Genomic DNA, 21884 nt, shown 5'->3' on the forward strand with positions numbered 1-21884 from the left:
TGTAAAATATATTTTCTTGTAAAATCATCTGAGCGAAACGTTCCGGGGATACTTTGGCACACATTAAAATATGTGTGCAAAACATGTTAAACATTGATAACTGCAATTTATCGTTCGAGTACGCTTTACTTATTCAAAGGTATATCTTATAAATAAAATTCTCGTGTCGCGGTGTTTGTGGTTAAACTCCTCCGAAACAGCTTTCCCGATTCTCATGAAATTTTGTGTGCATATTGGGTAGGTCTGAGAATCGGACAACATCTTTTTTTCATCCCCCTAAATGTTAAAGGTAATCCACCCCAATTTTTTTTTCTTTTTCAATTTTAGATTTAAAAAAAAAATATGATACAGAATAAGTAAATTCATATAACCCTGTATTTTCAACCTTTTACAACTAACCCCTATTTTTATTTGATAGTTTTGTTTTTTTATAGAACAGGGGGCAAACGGGCAGGAGGCTAATAATAGTGAAGGATTTAGGCATTAAGCAGTAACGAAGTTCGCGCGGGCAGCTAGTATTATATAGGTAACGTTGAAAGGTCGTGTTTTTGTATTATCATATTTGTGGCTGGCTGAAGGTAATTTCTCAACAACTGTCAATTTGAATTCACAATCGTTCTTTTTAAGCCTAGACGGCGTTCTCTTAGAATTTTTACATATCGCATTATCTTTCAACAATAAAACGACTGTTTCTAAGCGAATTTGATTTAGGTTAAATAATGGCTGAAAGCGCTCCATCTACAGAATATGCTACCAGCGAAATGCCAGTATCAGAAGCGGGAGAAGGTTAGTTGAAAAAATTAGTACATATATTATATCCGTTTAATTCCAAATTTTGACATTCTTTAAATAACCTGATGTTTATTATCGTCATGGACATTCTCAATGTAATAAATTTGGATTTAAATCCTTTACGATATGTTAAAACGTCTAAATAAAATATTTACGTTCACTAAATACTATATTACGAGCTTGTGGATTATAAAGCCGCAGATTATTTCTAGGGTTCATTAAATGAATGGAATTTAATAGTATTTAAAATTACGCGCACAAAACACAAGTTTAACACACACACACAAAACAATTATTGGCACTTTTCTCTCTCTGAATCGCAATCAAAGCTGAATTAACTGTATTTTTTTGTCGGATGGGAACTCGCTGACCTGACAATTTACCAGTTACGAGCCCTGACGGCTCGTAAATTTATTGGCCATGATTCGTCTATGCTGAGAACAATTCTGTGCGTTATTCGAGAAATTAAAAGAGATATACTGGGTAGTTGGTGGTGTTCCATCCGAGCACGAACGCTCTTTCTTGTCCTGAAAATACCATTACGTAAATTAAGATTTTCTAGAATGTGATAAAACCTCTCATGAATTTTTCATAAATCACATTTCAGCTTGCTGAGAATTTGTATTGCTCTTGTTTGTAGGTCAATACTCGATCAGTCATTGATATAATGATATTTTATATTATGCGGCTTCATTATAGCGACCCCCGCTGGAGGGTACCCTGGGGGGTTCCCTCCATACCCTCCTTACGCCACGGAGACTGTACCGCCTTCGGTTGCCGATACTATAATGGCGGGCCGCGATCTTAGAGTGCAACACAAGTCTCTCCCTAAACAGATTGTGAGGCCACCACCAAAGCCAGCTCGACCAAGGTAATGGCAAAAATTATTGCGTTAACTATATAAAAAAATCAATGGCGCTACAACCTGTTTAGGTCTTGGCCTCAGATTTCTGAATCTGTTTCATGATCATGATGGCAAGTAGGTGATCAGCCTCCAGTGCCTGACACACGTCGTCGACTTTTTTGATCTAGGACATGTCGGTTTTCTCATGATGTTTTCCTTCACTGTTCGAGCAAAATGTTAAAGTTAAAACGCATATGGAAAGAAAGTTCATTGGTGCACAGCCGGGGATCGAATCTACGACCTAAGGGATGAGAGTCCCACGCTAAAGCCACTAGGCTAACACTGCGCTGTTAACTATATATTTAATAGTAATTCAGTTTAATGTGCATTTTCTCTTCTTTGACTTGGGAGTCAGTCGAAATGGGTTTCGACTCCTTGCCACTCTTAACTAACCGCGAAAGAAGTTTCATAGTGCCCCGCGATGGTCTAATCTGGTCCTATTCGCAGAGGTCCAAAAGCAACAGACGTGAAGCTTTCAAAGCGCGCGGCGCGAGCCCACGCGCGATGCTTGAAGCGGCATGGCGCCGTTCTCACCGACCGTCTTGAGCGAATATCTCGTCCGCCGTTGCGCAGCGTCATCTACCTGTGGCGACAGTACGCACGTATGCTTCCCGCCGACACGGTAATATCCATCACATATTGTAACATTATTGTTGTTCTTTGAACGAAACGCTCAAGAAAGATTGAGACCTACATTAGCACGCATTATATATATAAAAATAACCTTAACTTAAGAAACAAAAGGAAGAAAATTTCTTAATGACATAATAGGATTCAAATTGAGTGTGAATAAAGTAGGGGGAAATAGATATAAAAATATGTCGCTACTGCAAGAGTGCACGTACAAGTGTGATAAGGACATGTGCGGTAAATTGTATCTTATTAGACTATTCTACTACTGTACCCATATTTTCAGTTACGTTGCGTAGTATAGAGGAACGTAGCATATAATTTGTAGAATGATCAACAAACCATTCGTAAAATTGTAATAGGTATACCCCACTTGGGTTACAGGACTTTTTATCTCTGAAATTTAAATGTGTAACTATATAAACATTAAATAATTCTATTTTTACATTTACTGCCAGTTCTCAAATCAAGGGCGTAGAACGGAAGAGAAGAACTGACAATAAACTTTCCGCCACTCTTTTTAATCGCCAAGTGTTTTTTATACAATGTTTGTCAGGGGCTGCAACCATTACACCATGCTCCATATGATATCTTCATATGACATCTATGCTTTAACTTTGTCGCAGATTGCTCGATTGAGGACAATGCTGGATGCAGATCAGCCTTTCAAGCCGGAACAGGCTTACGAATACTTTATAAATCTCAAGAAATCAAAGAAGAAGGGTGCTACGTAAGTGCAATGTGTCTTCAAATGAATTAATATTGAAAAAATGAAAAAAAAATGAAAAATATTTTATTTCTTCAAAAACGGTACAAAAAACATTCCATGGTTGCGACCCTCAATTAAGTGTAAAAACACCTGTGTTAGAAGGCCACGCTCTTCCATAGCAAAAAGATTTTCGTACCATAGGTATATTATACTAAGACTACAAGAATGTAGTTGTGATTTCTGTGATTCATGAAATGAAAGAAATGTGTGGTGAGTGAGTGTGTGTGTGTGTGTGTGTATATGATATTTAATAATATTAAATATTAAATTCAATTATATTTATATGAAATAAATTAAAACAAATTAAATTTTATAAATTAAATTAAAGCAAATTGAAACTTTAAACATGTAGTGCTACAATTAATTCATATCTCTATTTATAGGATTAAAATAAATCAATTTAAGAAAGATATTTTGGCGTTATGCGGTGACAAGAGATTTGTCTGGGCTCGTAATGCCACCGTTGCGTTCGCGAGGGGCATTCAGCAACGGCTGTCGAAACCTGGCTCATATGCCCTTGCAGATGGGTGAGTGCAAAAATAATTACCGTAATTAGGTACCTACCCATAACAACAAATTCAATTATACGGTATACAACCGAATTGAATTACCTAATTCAATCTAAACGACATTATGCAATACGATTTGCTAGTGTATTCATTTTTATTATATATTCCAGACGGGCGCGACTGTAATCCTAATATAATCTCACCCCACTAGTTTAGTCCATTGCAGTTTACATGAATAATTATCTATTTAAATATTTTTATAATCTATCCCTACCCCGTATAAATAATAATTGTTATCATTCCCTCCGTTAAGTCCTTAAAATGAATCAAATAGTGTTAAGTGATCTCTTCAACAATAGAGCTTTTTTACAGAATGTTAAGGCTATCTAACATCATTTTGGAAGATTTGTGCTCGTACATGCATACGAGGCCGCCGTCGCGCAGAGCCACACACCCTAAAGCGAAGTTCATGATGGAAATGGCAGACAAGGTAGTTATTGACGCTTTCGCTTCGAGATTTACTTAAAAATACTTACTTAGGTATATATAAGCGTACCAAACACTTCAAATAGCCATTTAATGTTTATTCTTATAACTAATCCGCCTATTTTGCAACTTTTATAAATCTTAATACTCTACTGTTAAGTTAAATTGTATCTTAATAGTTGAATTTGTTATTTGTTTCTTTAATTGAATTTACATGTTACCGTCATTTGTGCACGACTAATTATTCTCGTCTTAAAGAGGTTTGTCTATAAATATACACTTCAGATAGCAGTTTGGATTGACGAAATACTGGCAGAGTCTGAGGACCGTATGCTGATGATGGACTTCGACGAAGATGAAGGTAAGTACATCCCTTATAGCAATTCGATGCAATTTCAACGAAATGGACATGCCCTGCTCACGAGGTACGCCATGAGTTTGAAATTGTGTCAATTGATTTTTTTTTGACGAATAATTATATAGAAATCAGATACTGGTGGTCACAGAACAATTGTAACAAGTTCAAACAAACTATGAATTTAGTCATCTTGCGCAGTTTTTCATTAAGTAGCTAATAAAGTTGCGTAATTTAAAAGCGGCCGGAAATTGTGAAGCAGATGATAAGTTCGCTGAAAGGTAATTGTTTGTTATAAATGAAGAAGTAGAAAAGAGTGCGGTGGACGTTCCTGAAGCATCGGTGTCGGAGGGCTCCCTATCCGCGGGACCCTCAGAGGCTACCAGCGTCACTAGTGCCTCGCCAGCCACCTCGGCCAAGACTTCTGCCACCAGTGTGCAGAAGGAATAAACGGTATCAATTTTTACTTTAGATTTTAGTTCCTCTTTACAAATCGTAATCTTTAACTTCATGGTCTTTCTCGCCAAACTGTTAAGATATTTTGTTAAGCTATGATAAGCTGGTCCTGTGTGGCTGGTCTCTAAATTCGATCGGGAAGCTATATTTGAGACTCGTTCATGTCAGGAACTTGCTAGTCTTTGTCACGGTAAATTTCCATATTATATATGAAAATGTCTCCGACAGATCTTGTAGATGCTGATGAAGCGGGGGACGCGGGTTTCGCTGATGACTTCCTTAATATGATGGGAGGGGATGTGAGTATAAAACTTAACTTTTAATTTTACTGTTGAAGATGTATTGTCCTTAAGCCTGTGGTGTATAAAAACAAAAAATGAATTTTAGCAGGAGAATTGCCCGCGGCTTTCGATCAGAAGTTTAGATTTTGACGGAAATAAAAGGAATCATGTCAGCTTAGAAACAGTCCAGAAAACAATTGCCAACGAAAAACCACAACCTACAGCACCAACTTGAACTATAATAACTTTGGTGAAATGAATTATGAAAGATAACGCAGGCTTAAAATGTTTAAAATGATTATAAAAATAGTAAAATTTTCTATATGTGTTTATTTCATTTTCTCAACTAACCTGAAACAAATGAACACTTAAGGTAATTTGTTTTTGTAAATAATATTGTTGGCATCTTTCATTTTCTCTTAGTGTTCATTTGTATCTTGGATGAAAATGAAAGATGTTTTTTCGCTAACTCTGAATAATTTGTATTTTGTTTTTCAGGGTGGGCTGTTAAAACTACGTACGTATAATATATTATTTATTTATTATGTTTTGAATCTTTGCTAACGTTATCTTTTCTTCCAGCGTTGCCTGCTTATCTCAATTTTACTGGTAAGCCTTTCCAACTAGATATATATTTTGTTTATCTTAAGGTAAAATGTTGACTGACGTCTATTCTTAGAGAAGGCCTTCTAAAGTAAAAGTTATAATATATAAATATACGTTGATCGGCGTCCATGCGTCGGGTTGTCTCTCTCCCTAAAATATGGCGAGGGGGCCGATGGCTGGCCATGCGTCATACTCGTGAACTCTACTTGCTCTAACGGGTGCTACTTGTGGTGATTGGTCGTACTTGAATTCGTGTATGCGGTGATATTAGTTGTTTATACTACGTATTTGCGTGTTGTTCTCACGAGTATGTAAGTGCGTGCTCCTATTTCACCATGCCTCCTGCTGATAGAAGACAAATCTTTGTTTTTAATTTATTTTATTTTTCTTTATTACTCAATATGTCATATGGAACATGGTGTAGTGGTTGCAGCTCCTTACAAACATTGTGTAAAAAAAACCTGGCGATTAAAAGAGTGGCGGAGAGTTTATTGCCAGTTTTTCTCTTACGTTCTACGCCCTTGATTTGAGAACTGGCAGTAAATGTAAAGATAGATTCATTTAATTTTTTTTGACGTTCATAAGTATATACACATAAACATACATTATGTTACCAACATACATTATATGAATAAATGAAATTTGTCTTTGACTCAACAGGAGAAATGCTGGAGGTCTTTAATATTCTAACGGAGTCGATGTACGATAAAGGAGACGCGCATCTTCTTACACATGGAAAGTTTACCACCAACTATTCAGATGCTGCTGATGAGTAAGTGCTGACCATAGTTCAATTTATAATTAAGATAAAACGTGATATATTAAAAATAAGAATTAAAAAGGAACACAGCGTTGTATCACTTACAAAGATTCCTTCAAAATGTGTCGCTTGAGTTCTACGTCTCCGTTTTCGCTTGCGGCATGGCATTCTTAGCTCTCTTTAGAAAACATTCTACCACACAGTATCTTCTTAAACGCTTTGAATACTACTACTTGGCGAATTGAAGCACGTAAACTGTATCTTGCCAATATTATTTCGTTTAATTTTAACTTAATTCACGTTTAAGTTATATATTTTATTATTTCGTTTGATTATCATTAATATAGATTAAAGCAAGCAACCGATTTCAATGCTACCGATTTCAACTCTACGTTAGCCAACCAACTGAAGAAAGATCTGGGCGAAACTGCTGCCCCAAAGACAACAGAAAAGCTCAAGCCCTTCATGAAAGGTGATTATAACATTTTTGATTTTTTTATGTCTGGTTTTTAGATTTTCTTCTGTTTTGTTAAGTTGATAGCTATAAGTGTTCTTTATTAATACTTAGATTTCATGGGTTATATTTTTGAATTAAGATTATTATTTTTGTATTTTGTGTTTATTGCGTGGTGGGTGCATAGAAGAGATCGCTTAGTAGATCGATAAGGCCGTCTGTTAGTCTGTTATTTTTTTAGTTTAATTGTTAATGTTATTTAATTCTTTTCAATATGTAATATATATAATATCTTTTATATGTTATCTCTTTTTTTTCAGAAATGGTTGAAATTTGTTCCAACTATTTAGCACAATTTGCTGAATATAACAGTAAGTTAATTGAACATTTATTTTCATATATTTTTTGAATTGATTGTTAACAATTTGTTGAATTTTGTAGAAGACAAAGGTCCAGCTTTTAAATTGCTGGTGAAAACAATGAAAACAAAAGGAGCTCAACAGTTGTACCAGAAGGGCAAGGCGAAAAGGACTTATGGAAAGGCAGCAACAGAGTAATTATTTTATGCATATAAGACTCTAGGGGCCTATCGGGACATTTCCACAACGTACAAATAACTATAGTGGTTTCATTTAGAGCTTCAATATGCTTCAATACGTAGAACATGGTTTAATGGTAGCAGATTGTATTACTATTTCATAGTTTTAAAGAACTGTGGTGATTAGAAAATGGTCGAAAGCCAGACCCAGTTGCAAATGCTAATTTAGAATCATTAATTTTTTTATTAACATAAATAATTCTATAATATGATGTTGGTACAATTGAATAAGTTTTCAGATTAGAAGACGCAAAGGGTCTAGAAAACGACCACGATGATCCGAACTTATCTCAAGAGATTCATTCCGCTCTTTCCAAGGTAGTTGAAGGACAGACTCCAGCTGAGTTAAAGGAGGATATGAAAGGTATATAATATATGGTTTATAATTTGCTGTAAGCTTTCTGAAATTACATTAAATAACTTTGTTTCAGGAACTTTGGACATATGTTCGAAATATCTCTCACAGTGTGCCGTTGATGAAAGTAGGTGTTTCTAGTTGTTATATTGTAATATTGATTTATAATGATAATTTAACTAAACGTAATTTTAGTTGAGCGAGGCCCAGCATTCGACCTTCTTATAAAAGAATTAGAGAAAAATGGTCAGGAGCCGTTTACGCCGCAGTATTCTGTACTGCCGACTAGATTTGTTGCGGCTTATACGTGAGTGATTTTTATCTAACTCTATATAGGATTACTACTTTTGAATACTATGAATATAATATATTAATATATATAAATATTCTATGTTTCAGATTAAAGTCTGCGCCAGGGTTGACCAGTAGCACACCTGATCCGACAACGGCTCCCGTATTTTTGGAGCCTTTGCACAAAGCAGTTGATACTGTTACTCCAAAAAACTTAAAAAAAGATATGAACGGTTGGTTATTCAAAGGTTCGAGACCAAATTGCATGTCAATGAAGTTGTTAAATCGTGTGTTTTCTTTTAGAGGTAATTGAACGCTGTGCAAACTATTTATCTGCGTTCATCAGAGACAGAGGTACGTCCAGGATATTAAATTTATGTAGAAAAAAAAGTGATATTGAAATTCAAGAAATAAACTATTTTTGAACAGATAAAGCAATGCAAGCTCTTCTTCAAATGATGAAAAATAATCCGAAAAATGAGGTAGCGAAAAGAAATAACTATCTTATGACTTACGATATTGGAGCCAAAGAGTAAGGCGAAGTTTTATTTTATTATTTCATAAGAAATATATCATTGCTGTATCATTTTTTTTTACCCTAGAATAGAAACGTCACCTCTCATTATACCGTATATGCCTATCAAAGATATTGCAGATGAAGCAAAGGAGCACTTGAATAATGATATGTCAAAAGTGACGCCGCCTGATTTAAAGATAGCGATGAAAGGTTAGTTTTATCCGAAATCCAATGTATTGAGTATAATTCATATTTATATTGACATTAATTTACAGCTGCGGTACAAGACGTGGCGAAGTTTCTATCACAACCGAGCGCCTTACGTAGTAAGTAATGATTGACCTCAGATGAATTAGTTTTAAAAATATTACATACTAATAGTCAACTGATCGTAGGTGGTGTTGCCGGCGAGCGTTACCCTTTAAATTTTCTAGCAGCGATAAAGAAATCCTTGGGATCCAAACCTCTTTTTAAATACAAGGCATTTGGCCAAACTTATGCAGATGGCGCTGATGTGTAAGTACATGGACGTAAAACCATCGGAATGCGCTTGTCTCTATGCAAAACTTGTGTATTTTCTTATCTGACTCCTTTTCTTTTCTAAATCATCATTTTTTTTGTTTTTGTGTTATTTTTTTACCTGTTCTTATGAAATGTGCATGCCTATCATTATATGACTGTTTGTGCCTTTTTTATAATATCAATCTGAATTATTTAATTATACTCGCCATAATTTAATAGGCTTTTTCATCACCTATGTTAATGTAGTCACATAAGCTGTCTTATTAAACATGTATCTTCTGGGACGTTGGAAAACCGTCTTTTGTTACAAAAAAACGCATTTGGGGCTGCAATTACTAACGAAGGCCGTTATTATTTACAAAATATTGTAAATAATTATATATTTTTGAGTCATTCGAACACTACTTATATACTAGGTTAAAGTACTCCGGACCATTGGAATCCGATCCAAAAGCTGAAAATCTTCAGTATGAAATTGCAGCAGAAATTGAAAAAGGAGTACCCCCTCAACTATCACCTACCATGGCTAATGAAATAAGTGGTATGTTTTTTTTATTTTTTATTGTTGTTTTAATGAGTTCAAAAGACTTAAGCAGAAGCTTCATCTTAGAAAAGATTATCTGAATTCATTTTTGTTTTATTTTTTAGTTTTGTAAATGTTTTTTTTTCTCAGCCACAATGGAAGACGCTGCAAAACATTTGGCAAAAGTTGGGATGGAGAAAGGTACCGTATAAATAAATGAGTAGTATAACAATTTTTTTAGTTATAAATTTATTTTATTCATAAATCTTTACCAACAAATAAATATATTTAGGAGAAGCACTTCAATATTTAGTCAATTTGATGAAAGATCAAGGAGAAACCCCTATGGGGCACATTCAAGGATACCAGCAATCTTATAATGATGGTGCTAGACGGTAAGATAAACATGTATCTTAATTTGAAAATGTTAATGGTATCGAAAACATTTTTATTTTTGATCCACAGAATCGAACTTAGCAAAAGTTTGGCGACTGACAAGGTTGACAAAGGGACGTACGAGTCTCTTTTAGAAAAGTTAAATGGATTGGTTGAAGCAAAACCGAACAATGAGTACGCAAAAGTCATGCCAGGTACTACGAACGTAATAAGAAGTGATAACATAAATTATAAAATTATTACAAAATTGTTTTTTTTTCTAGGTATTATAGACGACGCATCAAAGTTTCTGGCATCACCTCTTCCTGAAAGTAAGTGTATCTAAAACACCGCATCATTGAAGTATTCCATTTTTTCTTTTCAAAGTTATGTCAATTAGTTTTGATTTGCGTTCCCTTGACAATTCTTTGACTTGAAATCCCTACTTACAACTGAATTTTATCACTCCTTTATTATGCAAAGTATCTTGAACACCTTATCTCTTGATATTACACAAGCTGTCTTAATTTAAAATAAAGAAATTTCTTAGCATATATATTGTGCCTCGTAATTATATATCACTTGTGACTCATTGGCCCTTTAGGCTTTACACTTTTGTTAATATGTATTATCATTACAAAAACTAATACTATTTTAGTTTAATCGTTGTTAAGGCTGCCCGTTGCCTTATAGCTTATGTAGCCTGTTTGTTATATGCATGTTTAAGGTAACGAAGTGTTAAAAATAAATAAATAAATAACTTTATAGATGACAAGGAGAAACGCCAACTATTGGCCGATTTAATGGCGCGAAAAGGTGACGAAATATTAAGAGAAGAAAGTATATACAAAATGACATATACGGAAGGTGGTCAAGAGTGAGTAAAGCAAAAAATTAAATCAACTAACACTTTTAGTATTATATAACTTTACTTATATATTAATTTACTTATAGATTACTTAATGCGCCTGTGGGTGTGAGCACAGCCCGTGACGTAGCCGCAAAAGATGATATTCTGCAAAAAATAAAAGCAGTCATACCGGATGACAAGAAGATACAAGATATTTTAAAAGGTTTATTATATCCAGAAATATTATTTTTAATATTCGCCTTACGCAACTCCTAACTATTAATGCGTTTTCGTGTAAACTTATTAAATCTGGATAGTTTTAGCCAATCAAAACAATAAATTTGGCGACGTATTTTACAATATGATAATAAATTCTGTCCTGGGAGATTTTGAGTTAGTGTCTCAAATATAAGTGTACTAACTGGCTGCTCTTGCTGTAAGCAACGGTAGGTTAGGTTAGTTATTTAAAGACTTAATCTTAAATACATTAAATAATAAATTACAATATAGTGTTTAGTGAGACTGACACTTAAAATAAGTTGCATTCATAAGAAAATCTAAAGTTACTATTGCAAGGTCTTTTTTCTTTGCAAATGATAATATTATCGAGACTTATATTGTTAAATATTTCTAGAGCCCGCTAATGAAGGAGCTGCATATTTAGCAGACATTGTCAAAGGACGAGGTTAGTGAATGAAATATGTATAATATTTTAAAGGCGATATAAATAATACGGAACCTATATTTTAGGGGAAGCAATGCAGGTCATACACGATGGATTGAAGAAAGAAAAAGATAAAGACTTTTTAACGTTGGGAAAATTCTCCAAAAACCACGAACAAGTCGCTGATATGTATGTCATTGTTGAAGTATTAATAGTATTTGAAAATACAATATTGAATTTTTTTATACGTTATGTTTTTAAAAACGTCAAATAAAATGAGGCAAATTTTTCATTTCAATTCAATCATATTCATAGCTATTATATTATTCTTGACACAATCCATTTTTGTTAGGCTCTCGGGTGCATCGCATTTTGGTGGGCAGAAGCCATCACCCGCGGTTGTTGACAAAGTTTCTTCCAAAATAGAAGCTTTACCCCTGCACTTTCCCGAGTCTGCCAAACCGTTCGCTAAAGGTAAAAATATAGAGATATTCTATAAGGGCCTATAACCTTATAATTTGAGTCATAACATTATAAATGAAAAAAAAAATATTGAATGATAAATTGTACGAAGTATATTTGCATATTTTAATTATAACATATAATATGGAAACAAAAAATGGGTATTTCTCTCATGCGTCTGAATTATTGATATATTTTCCAGAATTATCGATTTTGACCCTAAGATCTTTAATCTAAGACTAACAATATGTCTGTTATCCTAAAAAACAATTATATTTGCACACGTAGACAGCAAAATCCATTGTTGTTATGATTACATACACACGCCGCCCACTCGCATGAAGATTCATTTTTGACATTTGTTTTAGAAACATCGGATATTGCCGTAAATTACGTGGCTGGCGTAGCCACTAAAGAGTGTAAGTTATAATTTTGTTATTGATTAATCTATTAGGTGTCGTAATAAAATACAAATTGCATTATAATGATTAACAGGTGGTCTGGATCCGAAAGCCCTCGCGGAATTAGATGGGGGGTAAGAAAAATCTTTTCTTTTTATATAATTGTTTTTATAATTTTACTTTGTATATCGGCAATCTTGTCTTTTAATCTTAATCTTTATTTTAAGAACAAAATTACATTAAATCTATTGTTTATATTATATATAATTTTTAGTTATATAAAACGGTATAACGTTTTATACAAAACTTGAAAGCCTTTAAATATTTTATTATGTGTGAAAATAGTGGATATATGAAACGTTTTTATAAAGGTGGATTTTATACTTAAATAAAAAATATTTTATTAAAAAAACAGTTTAAGTAAGCGTGCAGCGGCTAGTGCTAAATCTGGAGCCACCCAGGGTAAGCCTTCCGCACCCACCCAGGGTACGCCTTCCGCACCTACTGCATCATCAACAACGGCCTTGAATGCTGACGAAGCAGCAAAACTTCGGGGTTTGCAGGCGGCGCGGAGGAGGGAACAGGGTAATTAACCTTATAATAATAATAATTGCTTTTTCTAAGTAGCAGTAACAATCCTTCTGGTACAATAATTAAATACTACATACTATATTAGCAATTTGGCTTTTGAATCGTATGACACGCATGACGTATTTGTTTCTTATGTTTAATATTTAAAAACTTATTTTGAAATTAATAATGCCTTTATTGTTTTAGGTTTAACTAGCGGAGGTACGTAATTTTTGTATTGAATTTAAAAGTGTAGAGTATTTGTATTGTAATGATTTAGCGAATAGTTTAAGATCTTATTTATCACTATCTTTGAAACAGATGATAGAGAGCGCGATGAGGCAATGAATATATTGCACGGACAGCTGAAAGCCCGTGGCGGTGAGACGATGTACAAGCAACCGCACACAGAGCTAACACACTCTCTAGCGTCGGACTGGTTAGTGTTTGACAATCCCTCGTTAAGCGTTCTTACACTACGTTTTTTATCTTGTGAGAAAGTCCTTCACATTATGTTTTCTAACTTTATTTTCATTTGTTACATTGGCGCGTCTGTTATTAAATGCCGAATGCATTTAATGACGCGCCAATGTATTTTTCAGCTACATTAGCCAAGCCATATAGCCAAGGAGCTGGACCATTTATATATGATTAGCTTGTATTTGGTATTTCTAGGAATTAAAGTTCTGATGGATACAACTTTTTTGATGAATTAGGCTTAATAAAAAATATAAAAAAATTAATCCAAAAAATTCAAATGGGCTGTTTGGAAATATGCATGTCCTGCAAAGTCAATTTTACTTTAGTTTTTTTATTATCCACATAAACAATTGTCACAGACACTTTTTTTTGTCAACCTTTGAAGCGTTCTTTGTAGAAAACTCAGCGCTACACTAGTGGAAACAATGTTTCTGCGGTCGTTCTCAGGATTTTTAAGCGAACGCTGCAGGTCAGCTAAGCCTGCATTTCATATAAATATATACATATGTATTTAAATTATGAAAAAAACACAAAAATGTAGGTCATGAAAAGTCAGAGTCCAAGATATGTTTTTTTATTTTGACACAGTTTCTAAGCATCAGCTCTTAACTCTCGGCCTCCAGTAAATGATGTAGTTTGCTTGTTTTTATGTATTTTAAAGATGTTTTTTATTGACAACGCAGCGCTACCATGGCGGCAGATATGGTTCTTAAAAATTCTTATAATAGTTATGGCTTTTAAAAAGTCTTTCACATGGGTAAATCATATAGGTAGATATTTTACAAGCCAGCTCCCCAGCTATAATTGTAATGATGATTGTCAATGATGACTAACTAATACATTGTCTAAGTATAAGTCAAGCCCACACTTAAATAATTAATAATGAAATTTGTGTAAGTGAAATGTAGATGTTTTATTGTCCTTAGGTTGTCGATGAAACCCCCAATGAAGGTAGATAAGGCGGTAAAGGAATCGGGTGACACAGCGCGCCTTCACAAAAAGTTTGAGAGGAAACTCAGCGGCCTAGTTGCCAAATGCACACCAGAAGATATGTATGATACCATGCAAGGTAAAGCTAATGTACGTTATATAATCAATATTTGACTGTTAATACTGTTTATACAATTTTATTCAATAAAATTTCAGATGTCATCATCGAGTCTTCAAGGATCTTATCAGAGTATTTTGTAACTAAAAGTAAGTAAGATTATATAAAATTAGCGCGTTAAATTCTAGTGGCTCTCGTTTCTGTGAGATTATTAAAATAATTTACCTTTGATTCTGTAGACGGAGGTATACATTTAAAATAAATATATATGTATTAAGTACTTACATAGAGGCATAAGGACTGCTTCAGAGAAGGGTATTACGGTCAAGTCTTAATATAGTTTGTCATATCACTTAAGGCCGATGTGTAGTTTTCGTACAAGGCTGTTTATTTTTAATTTATCTTTATCTTACGATATACGATAGGTCAAAGTCGTCATACCGTCGTTGATCATAGACTCGCTTATGCTCACCGCAATAAGCTATGTGAAACTCACTTTACATAAAACCCTAGGAGGTGTTCGGTACAAGCGGACCCTTTTCCTTGCTTACCGTAATATATATTTGCAGGCTACAAAGCTTTGGTTCGTGAAGCTTTAATATCGGAAATGCAGAAACGTGGCAACGAAATACTTATCGAAGTGGATGGCGCTGCCGAAACGTATTTCTTTGCAGCGCAAAGGTTTTTATTCTACCCTTTATCTGAGATATGGTTTGGCTATGTAATTAATATGAAAATAGTATTTATGTCATTATGAAGAGTGTTTTGTAGTGGTACAGTTTATATTAAGGTTTTAATCTCCATTTTCCAATTAATAATGATTAATAAAAATTCCATAATGTAATTATTTGTACTTCAAAAATCAATGGTATTTCTTGCAATTTTCAGATTAAAGAAAGCGTCCACCCTGGATGTTAAGGAGCCCTGTGCGGAAGTTTCATACTTTCTGTCCAAAAAATTGGACGACATGATTCGCTGCCGATCGATGGCTAGGAAACTCACTTCTGCTATGAAAGGTATTTTTTAAATAAAACCAAACCTATAACTTAGCTTGAATTGTTACCAAGTTGTATCCAAGGTATTTGGGTACACATCCAGGCAAAACAAGCGATAATAATCATTGCTTGTCATTAAATAAATTATTAATAATGCAATTGGCACAAATATGAGTTCTATTTGAAGGAAGGCAAGGGATTGCCGCAAATGTCGGAGAATGCCCTTATTAGATTTGAGCTAATTAACGAGTTCTTATTATTATTATTTTTTTACTTTTGTATCCTTAATTACAGATCACAGCAAAGAGGCATCCGACTATCTATCAGCACATGTTACAAAACCAGGTACTTATATATTATTTATTTAGAAAATTATATATTAATTATTGGTAAACTTTTTTAATACATTTAATTTTTTACATGTAATTTTGCTGGATTTTCCGTGGAAAGTATTATTCAAAAGAAAATACTGAAGGTTTTTTTATTCGTTAGAGCAACACCCACACTAGAGTCACGGTTTTCTATATGATACATGCATAAAGTAATATATAATATAATAATGAAATTCCATTTTAGGTTATATTTAATCTCGTTCTGTCCAATTATAATGTATTTAATTACTATGCGCTACTGATGTAAAGCATTGATTTTTTAAGATGAGCAAATTGAGGCCTATGTAACATTATTAAACGAAATGGAGGCGGCCGGGGACAGCCTACTTATCGAGGGAAACATTCCCAAATCGTACAAGGATTCAGCAGCTTAGTGAGTTTACTTCTACATGTGTGAATAGCCCAGAAAGACGACAACGTGGCGTTACGTTACGTTACGTTACGTTACAAACGTTCTCGTGAAATTGAAACGCGAATATGAACTAAACCAAGTGAATAATTTTAGGATGATATGCTAAGAAAACAATTGCTTAGGTGTTACATTGATATGAAGGACGGTGTAAACATTTACATTTACAAGGACGGTGTAGTCTTCTGTCTGACAGCGGGCACCAATTATGGTTTCGCCTAGAATTTACTTGCGACCAATGGGGTTCTAGATGTTTACCTATTACGTCACAGAGGTTATAACTGTGACCAATGGCTCAGTTTAGTCTGCTAATAGTACGTTTTTATAATATAAAGCCTACGCCAATTGACATCTTTTGAAGACCAAATTAGACGGCCTGATGCCGCACTGCAGTCAGAGACTGAGAGGAGGCTGCAGAATCTTATGGCTAATGTCACTAGCAGTGGGTCTAGCAAGGCTGCCAAAGATGGTAAGAATATACTTCATCATCATCATCAATGCATTTGAACCGACTTTAAAAACGAAGGTATTTACAATTAGACATCATATTTATATTATATATAATTACAGGAGTTATAAAGGACTCTACGCAGCTACTTGTGTCTTACATAATGCTCCTAGGTGATTATTATTTTTAACCACCGTTACTTTGTGTAACACAATGGTAGGTACTAAAAAATTACCCGGTTTTTCAGTTGAAAAAACCGAAGCCTTGAAAGTATTGATAGAACAAATGGATCTGCACGGCGGAAATGTTTTATTACGCCATGGGAAAATTCGGAAGACTTACGCAGAGGGCGCTGATATGTTCGTATTTATTAATTAGAAAACATACTTATATTAATGTTTGATTCATCGATACTTACATATCGAGCTTTTGTGTGCGGCCCCACCACAGGGAGGCACAATAAAGTCTGTTACATATAATTATCGACAAATAATAATAACTAAGACAACATCTACCAAGTAGATGAATTTAGAATCTACTCAAAATTACATGTACTCATAATTGCAATGTACTATTCCGTACACGACAATTGCGATAAAATATTTAATCCTTCTAAATTTACATACCTGCCAGCTTTGAGAACGACAAGAAGTACTGGCAATAAAGTCTCTGCCATCTTATTCTTTCTCAACAAAATATATTTTTCAGGTTACGTAGTAAAAACGCGGATCAGCTTAGCGTGGCCAGCGCAGATCCGGTGGTCGTGAGGAAGATTCAAATTAAACTTAGAAACATCATGCATCGCTACACGCCAGAAAAATTCGTTAATGTTATAGATGGTGGCGTATAACATATTGCAATTGAATTTAGCAATACATACCACGTCCTAACGTATACTTTCCTTTACAGATGTCATTGAAGAGGCCACTATGTATTTAGCAGTACATTTCTTACAACCACGTAAGTTGATTCTTAGGAAAATAATTTAAGTTATTAGCAGTATAATCAAGTTTTATTACCTATATTATTATTGATATGTTAGGGTCGTTAAAAAAATAGTATATATAGCAACGCTCACAAAAAAAAGATAGAGAACAGTGGAAAGGGTTAGAGGAGGCATTTGCCAAAAGGCACACCGAACTCCGAGATGTAATGGAGTGTCGGAATTAAAAAGGCTATTTTATTATTATAGGAGTCGTAAACGAACAACAATATAATGAAAATAAGAGTTAACAGGGAACGGGTATGTTAATTCTTTGTGCGATTCTAGAAATAATTCAAGTGTGCAAGTGTATGAAGAACGTATTCGTGCAATGCGAGTTGTGGTGCGACGAGATCCTGCGGCGTGTAGCGCGGCCATGCTGCTCTTGTTCTCGCCACATCTCTACGCAAGCACTGTCTGACCTTGCACCCGGGCCAATCCATGCGACACCTGGTTCTTCCCGTGCTTACGCCGACGGTCTCGAGATCACCATTGGCCCGTGCCCCACTAGGGTCGACCGGACTCCGGGGCCATGTCCGGCCACGCGGCCCACAGACGAGTGCGGCCGCTACACAACCACATCATATTTATTTTACTCGCCTGCATCTGGTCGCCAACGCTCACTTTACTACAGCCCGGAGCGACTCAGTCCTGATGCTGGGTCTCTGCACATCTCACGCAGCCGCGAGTCTAGATCACCACTTTCGACAAACCGCTCCTTCGGTGAACGATTTGGCGAAACGATAACCAAGGAGCTTAGAAACAGGTCGCCGACTCCCATCAGAGAGACGGAGACGTCCTCCTCGTTCTATACTCCACAGAGTGGCCAGGGTCTCGACTCAGATCCGCCCGAAATGGACGTAGCTTCGCCACGTTTTTGGAACTCTCCCACAACAATGTACGCGGAGGTCTTTACGCCGAATGTCCCACATCCGCCGGTTAAACCCACGCGACCAGGGAATCCAACGCAGGAGCAAAGATCGTCCAATTCCAGTGAGTTGAATTTGATTACCGTGTGATGTAACTAAATGGCGTAAAAGTTATTATTAAATACGTTGAACAGGAGCGCCAATAGTGAGCACTGAGCAGATGAGTGACTGGCACGCCATGTTGGTGAGCCTTATGTGGAACGTACAAGCCTGGAGAGACTGGATTCAGGAGAACTTTGACCGAGCGCTGGCCTTTCAGCAGTCTGAATCCCTAGGTAGTGTAGATACAGATCACATATTTAATTTGAAATAAGTAGATATTCATGTTCTTAATATTTAATATTGCAGGACAATCCGACGAAAGCTGGAGAGGTTTTCAACGAAGAGTAGCAACTGAAGCACTTCAATGGCGACAGTACAACAAATTTAGCCGCCAGTTGACTCTGCGTTTGGCTCTAAGATACAGAGATAAACAGGTGCGGATGGTATACCTAGCATATTGCGATAAGATTTCCTATTGAGTTATTGTGAAAAGATTTATAACTCGAGTTAATATGAATTCTATAGATTCTGGCTTACTGAGTGGATTGTTTGCAGATCGTGTCCCCCACTCGAGGCACAGTGAAGACAAATGTGTATGTCGAGTGTCAGCAGGAAATGTTGGAGATCATCGACATGTTCAACAAGTGGACCGTGTGGTTGACACTTGTGGTCAGTAAGGTTTCTTCTAGCTAACGTTTTATAGCTTTTTCTTTAAATTTTCTTTACAATGTTGATTTTCATTTTAAGTGGATGATTCTGACAATTTTGATACTTAATTTTAAATTTTCTTTTTTAGATTAAAGAAACGGATTCGTTACAAAATCAGTCGGATACCGACTCCACGTTAACTCAAGTGTACGTATTACATTAAGATGAATGTCTTTTTGTTTTAATTACCAATAATCACTTTTCGTAAGCAATATATTAGTAAAAAGTTTCTTTTTTTTTAAAGCAGACTTTTATCAAACTACTGAGTCTTTGTTCAGTTTTGGTGTAAGTCGCAAATGGAAATTATAGTATTAATTTCGGGTTGTATAGGCGATGGAATCACTTCAAGAGGAAGATACAAGAATACGCAGAGGATTGGCAGAAGTATAACACGCATTTGAAGGGTTGCTGGGAACAAAAACACAAGAAAATTATATCTGGTAAGTAACGGGGCGTAATAAAAAGTGAATTTCTGTGTGTACTTAGGTACAAGCGATAGAACTTTAACTTTGGCCCAACAAGTCAAAAATCTTTTCAAATTTTTGTTTTACGTTTTAAGAAAAAACGACACTAACAGTATAATGTTTTATTATAATGTTATCTAGTAAATTAAAGTAAATTTAAATATCACAAAAAACTAAAATGTTGACATTAGCTAACTTCAAGGTGTCGATTTTTGAGATGGTGTTGTGAAAATTTACTCATCATTTTTCCTAACGCACCAAATGATAACTTCATTACGATGAAGGCATTATTATTGTAGTTTTATTACTAGTTTTGTGAGTACATTTGCTATAATTTTTGTTGGTAATATCATTGGAGTGGTTGGCAAGATTAGAAGTCAGGATTTAGAGAAAACTTTTACTCGGTTTGTAAACTGGGCTGTTTGTTATAGAATGGGTTCCATCGTGGGGTTCTGCAGGCCCAGTGTGGGTGGTTAGCGCGTGTGGGGCGGTGCCCAGCGGGGCCGTTCCAGCTGGTCTCTATGAGGGAGAACTGACGTGGCTAGCACGCACCACGCACAAGTCAGTACTTGTAATTTGTAACTACTGTAATAAAACTACTCGCCCATTGGTTCGAGTTTATTGTTATTGTTTATTTATGGTTATTGTGCCTCACTCGACATAGATAGGTATAGTGTGTCGTGGACTTTTTTGTAGATATTTATAACATCTACAATTACTTAGAACATTTTATTATTCTATCTTTAATAGTTTAGGCAGGGTACGCAAAATAAGTAACTTTTTTGGTTGATTTTTTACACCTTGTGTCAGAAAAACCCTTATATCTTACGGAACCCTATTTTTGTTCAAAATTAAATATAGCATTACTCGTGGATAATGTAGCTTTCGAATGGTGAAAGAATTTTTAAAATCGGTCCAGTAGTTTATGAGCCTATTCATTACAATCAAACAAACAAACAAAGTTTTCCTCTTTATAATATTAGTGTAGATATGATAATGATAGATAAGAAGAGACTATTTTTAATCTTTGTCTATCTTTAGTCTGTGTTATTAATAAGGCCCAATAAGTCTTCAGCGGATATGAATAATAGATTAACGCGCACAGATGTAACGTGCTTCCGGCCGCACTGCATCCATCGAAGCACTGTTGCGTGGTATACGCTGACGGCGCCGTACATCACTATACGAAGTATCAAGTAATATACGTCCCATTATTAGTGTTATAATCTGAGATCCACCTCGTGCCTTTAATATAATTTACTCATTGAATACTACTCGAGAGGAACGCTGTAAATTCGTGCTTAGCCGCTTTTTAGTTTAACTTTCCATACAAACAATTTGTTTTCTCTTCTATTTCGATGCCATTCGATGGTATACAAATGAGATTACTAAGAGCTCAAAGATGCTATAGTGAAAATAAATAACAAAAAGAATATACAATAATATAAAAAAAAATATATTCAATCATGTGCATTCTGTTGGTAATCTTGTTTTTTAATCTTAAGTTTAAATACAGGTGATGTGCAATGCCGAAGTGCGATGGGTGGCGTGGAGGGCGGGCGCGGGTGTGGGGGGCAATGGGGGGAACGGGGGTCGTGCGGTACGCGTGGCCCCGGGCGTACACGCCGGCCGCGTACACTACCGCGGATCGCACTTAGTAGGCGCAGTACATGCCCCCCACTACCGATGCCATGTCGTCATCTATGGACGCCCGTTTGCGTTCAACTGCTACGAGCTGTTGCTACTAGCTGACTGAACACGTGTATAATCTTTTTTAGTTATAAAGGGATTTCTAACTGCGTTCAGTGAAATGGAATTTTGATTATTTTTCATTTAGAAACTATTAAATCGTCTTAT

At 35.3% G+C, this 21884-nt stretch overlaps 1 protein-coding gene across 3 annotated transcripts; it reads left to right on the top strand.

Annotated features, from left to right (window-relative positions):
• The first annotated feature begins 531 nt into the window (after positions 1-531).
• On the top strand, positions 532-21793 carry LOC110994762. 3 transcript variants are annotated; one of them, XM_022261598.2, is made up of 58 exons: positions 533-786; positions 1492-1663; positions 2144-2318; positions 2953-3056; positions 3479-3622; positions 3977-4094; positions 4376-4451; positions 5130-5200; positions 5681-5699; positions 5765-5791; positions 6449-6560; positions 6896-7020; positions 7323-7373; positions 7444-7555; positions 7840-7964; positions 8032-8082; positions 8151-8262; positions 8355-8479; positions 8550-8600; positions 8676-8778; positions 8849-8973; positions 9039-9089; positions 9159-9279; positions 9702-9826; positions 9959-10009; positions 10101-10203; positions 10274-10398; positions 10468-10515; positions 10952-11060; positions 11138-11256; positions 11668-11718; positions 11784-11886; positions 12050-12171; positions 12528-12578; positions 12655-12694; positions 12976-13145; positions 13338-13352; positions 13452-13569; positions 14537-14679; positions 14757-14807; positions 15228-15339; positions 15547-15674; positions 15948-15998; positions 16310-16418; positions 16790-16923; positions 17025-17075; positions 17150-17261; positions 17611-17741; positions 17812-17862; positions 18173-18877; positions 18948-19088; positions 19162-19289; positions 19411-19524; positions 19652-19710; positions 19894-20003; positions 20459-20588; positions 21133-21223; positions 21544-21793. In XM_022261598.2, the coding sequence occupies exons 1-58, from the start codon at positions 720-722 to the stop codon at positions 21781-21783; spliced, it is 6378 nt and encodes a 2125-aa protein (XP_022117290.2). In that variant the 5' UTR covers positions 533-719; the 3' UTR covers positions 21784-21793. The 3 variants fall into 3 exon arrangements, with proteins under 3 accessions (XP_045490307.1, XP_022117290.2, XP_045490310.1); XM_045634351.1 differs by lacking the exon at positions 21133-21223 and having other exon boundaries at positions 532-786; positions 21544-21581; XM_045634354.1 differs by lacking the exons at positions 533-786; positions 1492-1663; positions 2144-2318; ... (2 more) ...; positions 3977-4094; positions 4376-4451 and adding an exon at positions 4784-4898.
• The last annotated feature ends 91 nt before the right edge of the window (positions 21794-21884 follow it).

Source organism: Pieris rapae, chromosome 1 (genome assembly GCF_905147795.1).
Source record: "Pieris rapae chromosome 1, ilPieRapa1.1, whole genome shotgun sequence".
NCBI lineage: Eukaryota > Metazoa > Arthropoda > Insecta > Lepidoptera > Pieridae > Pieris > Pieris rapae.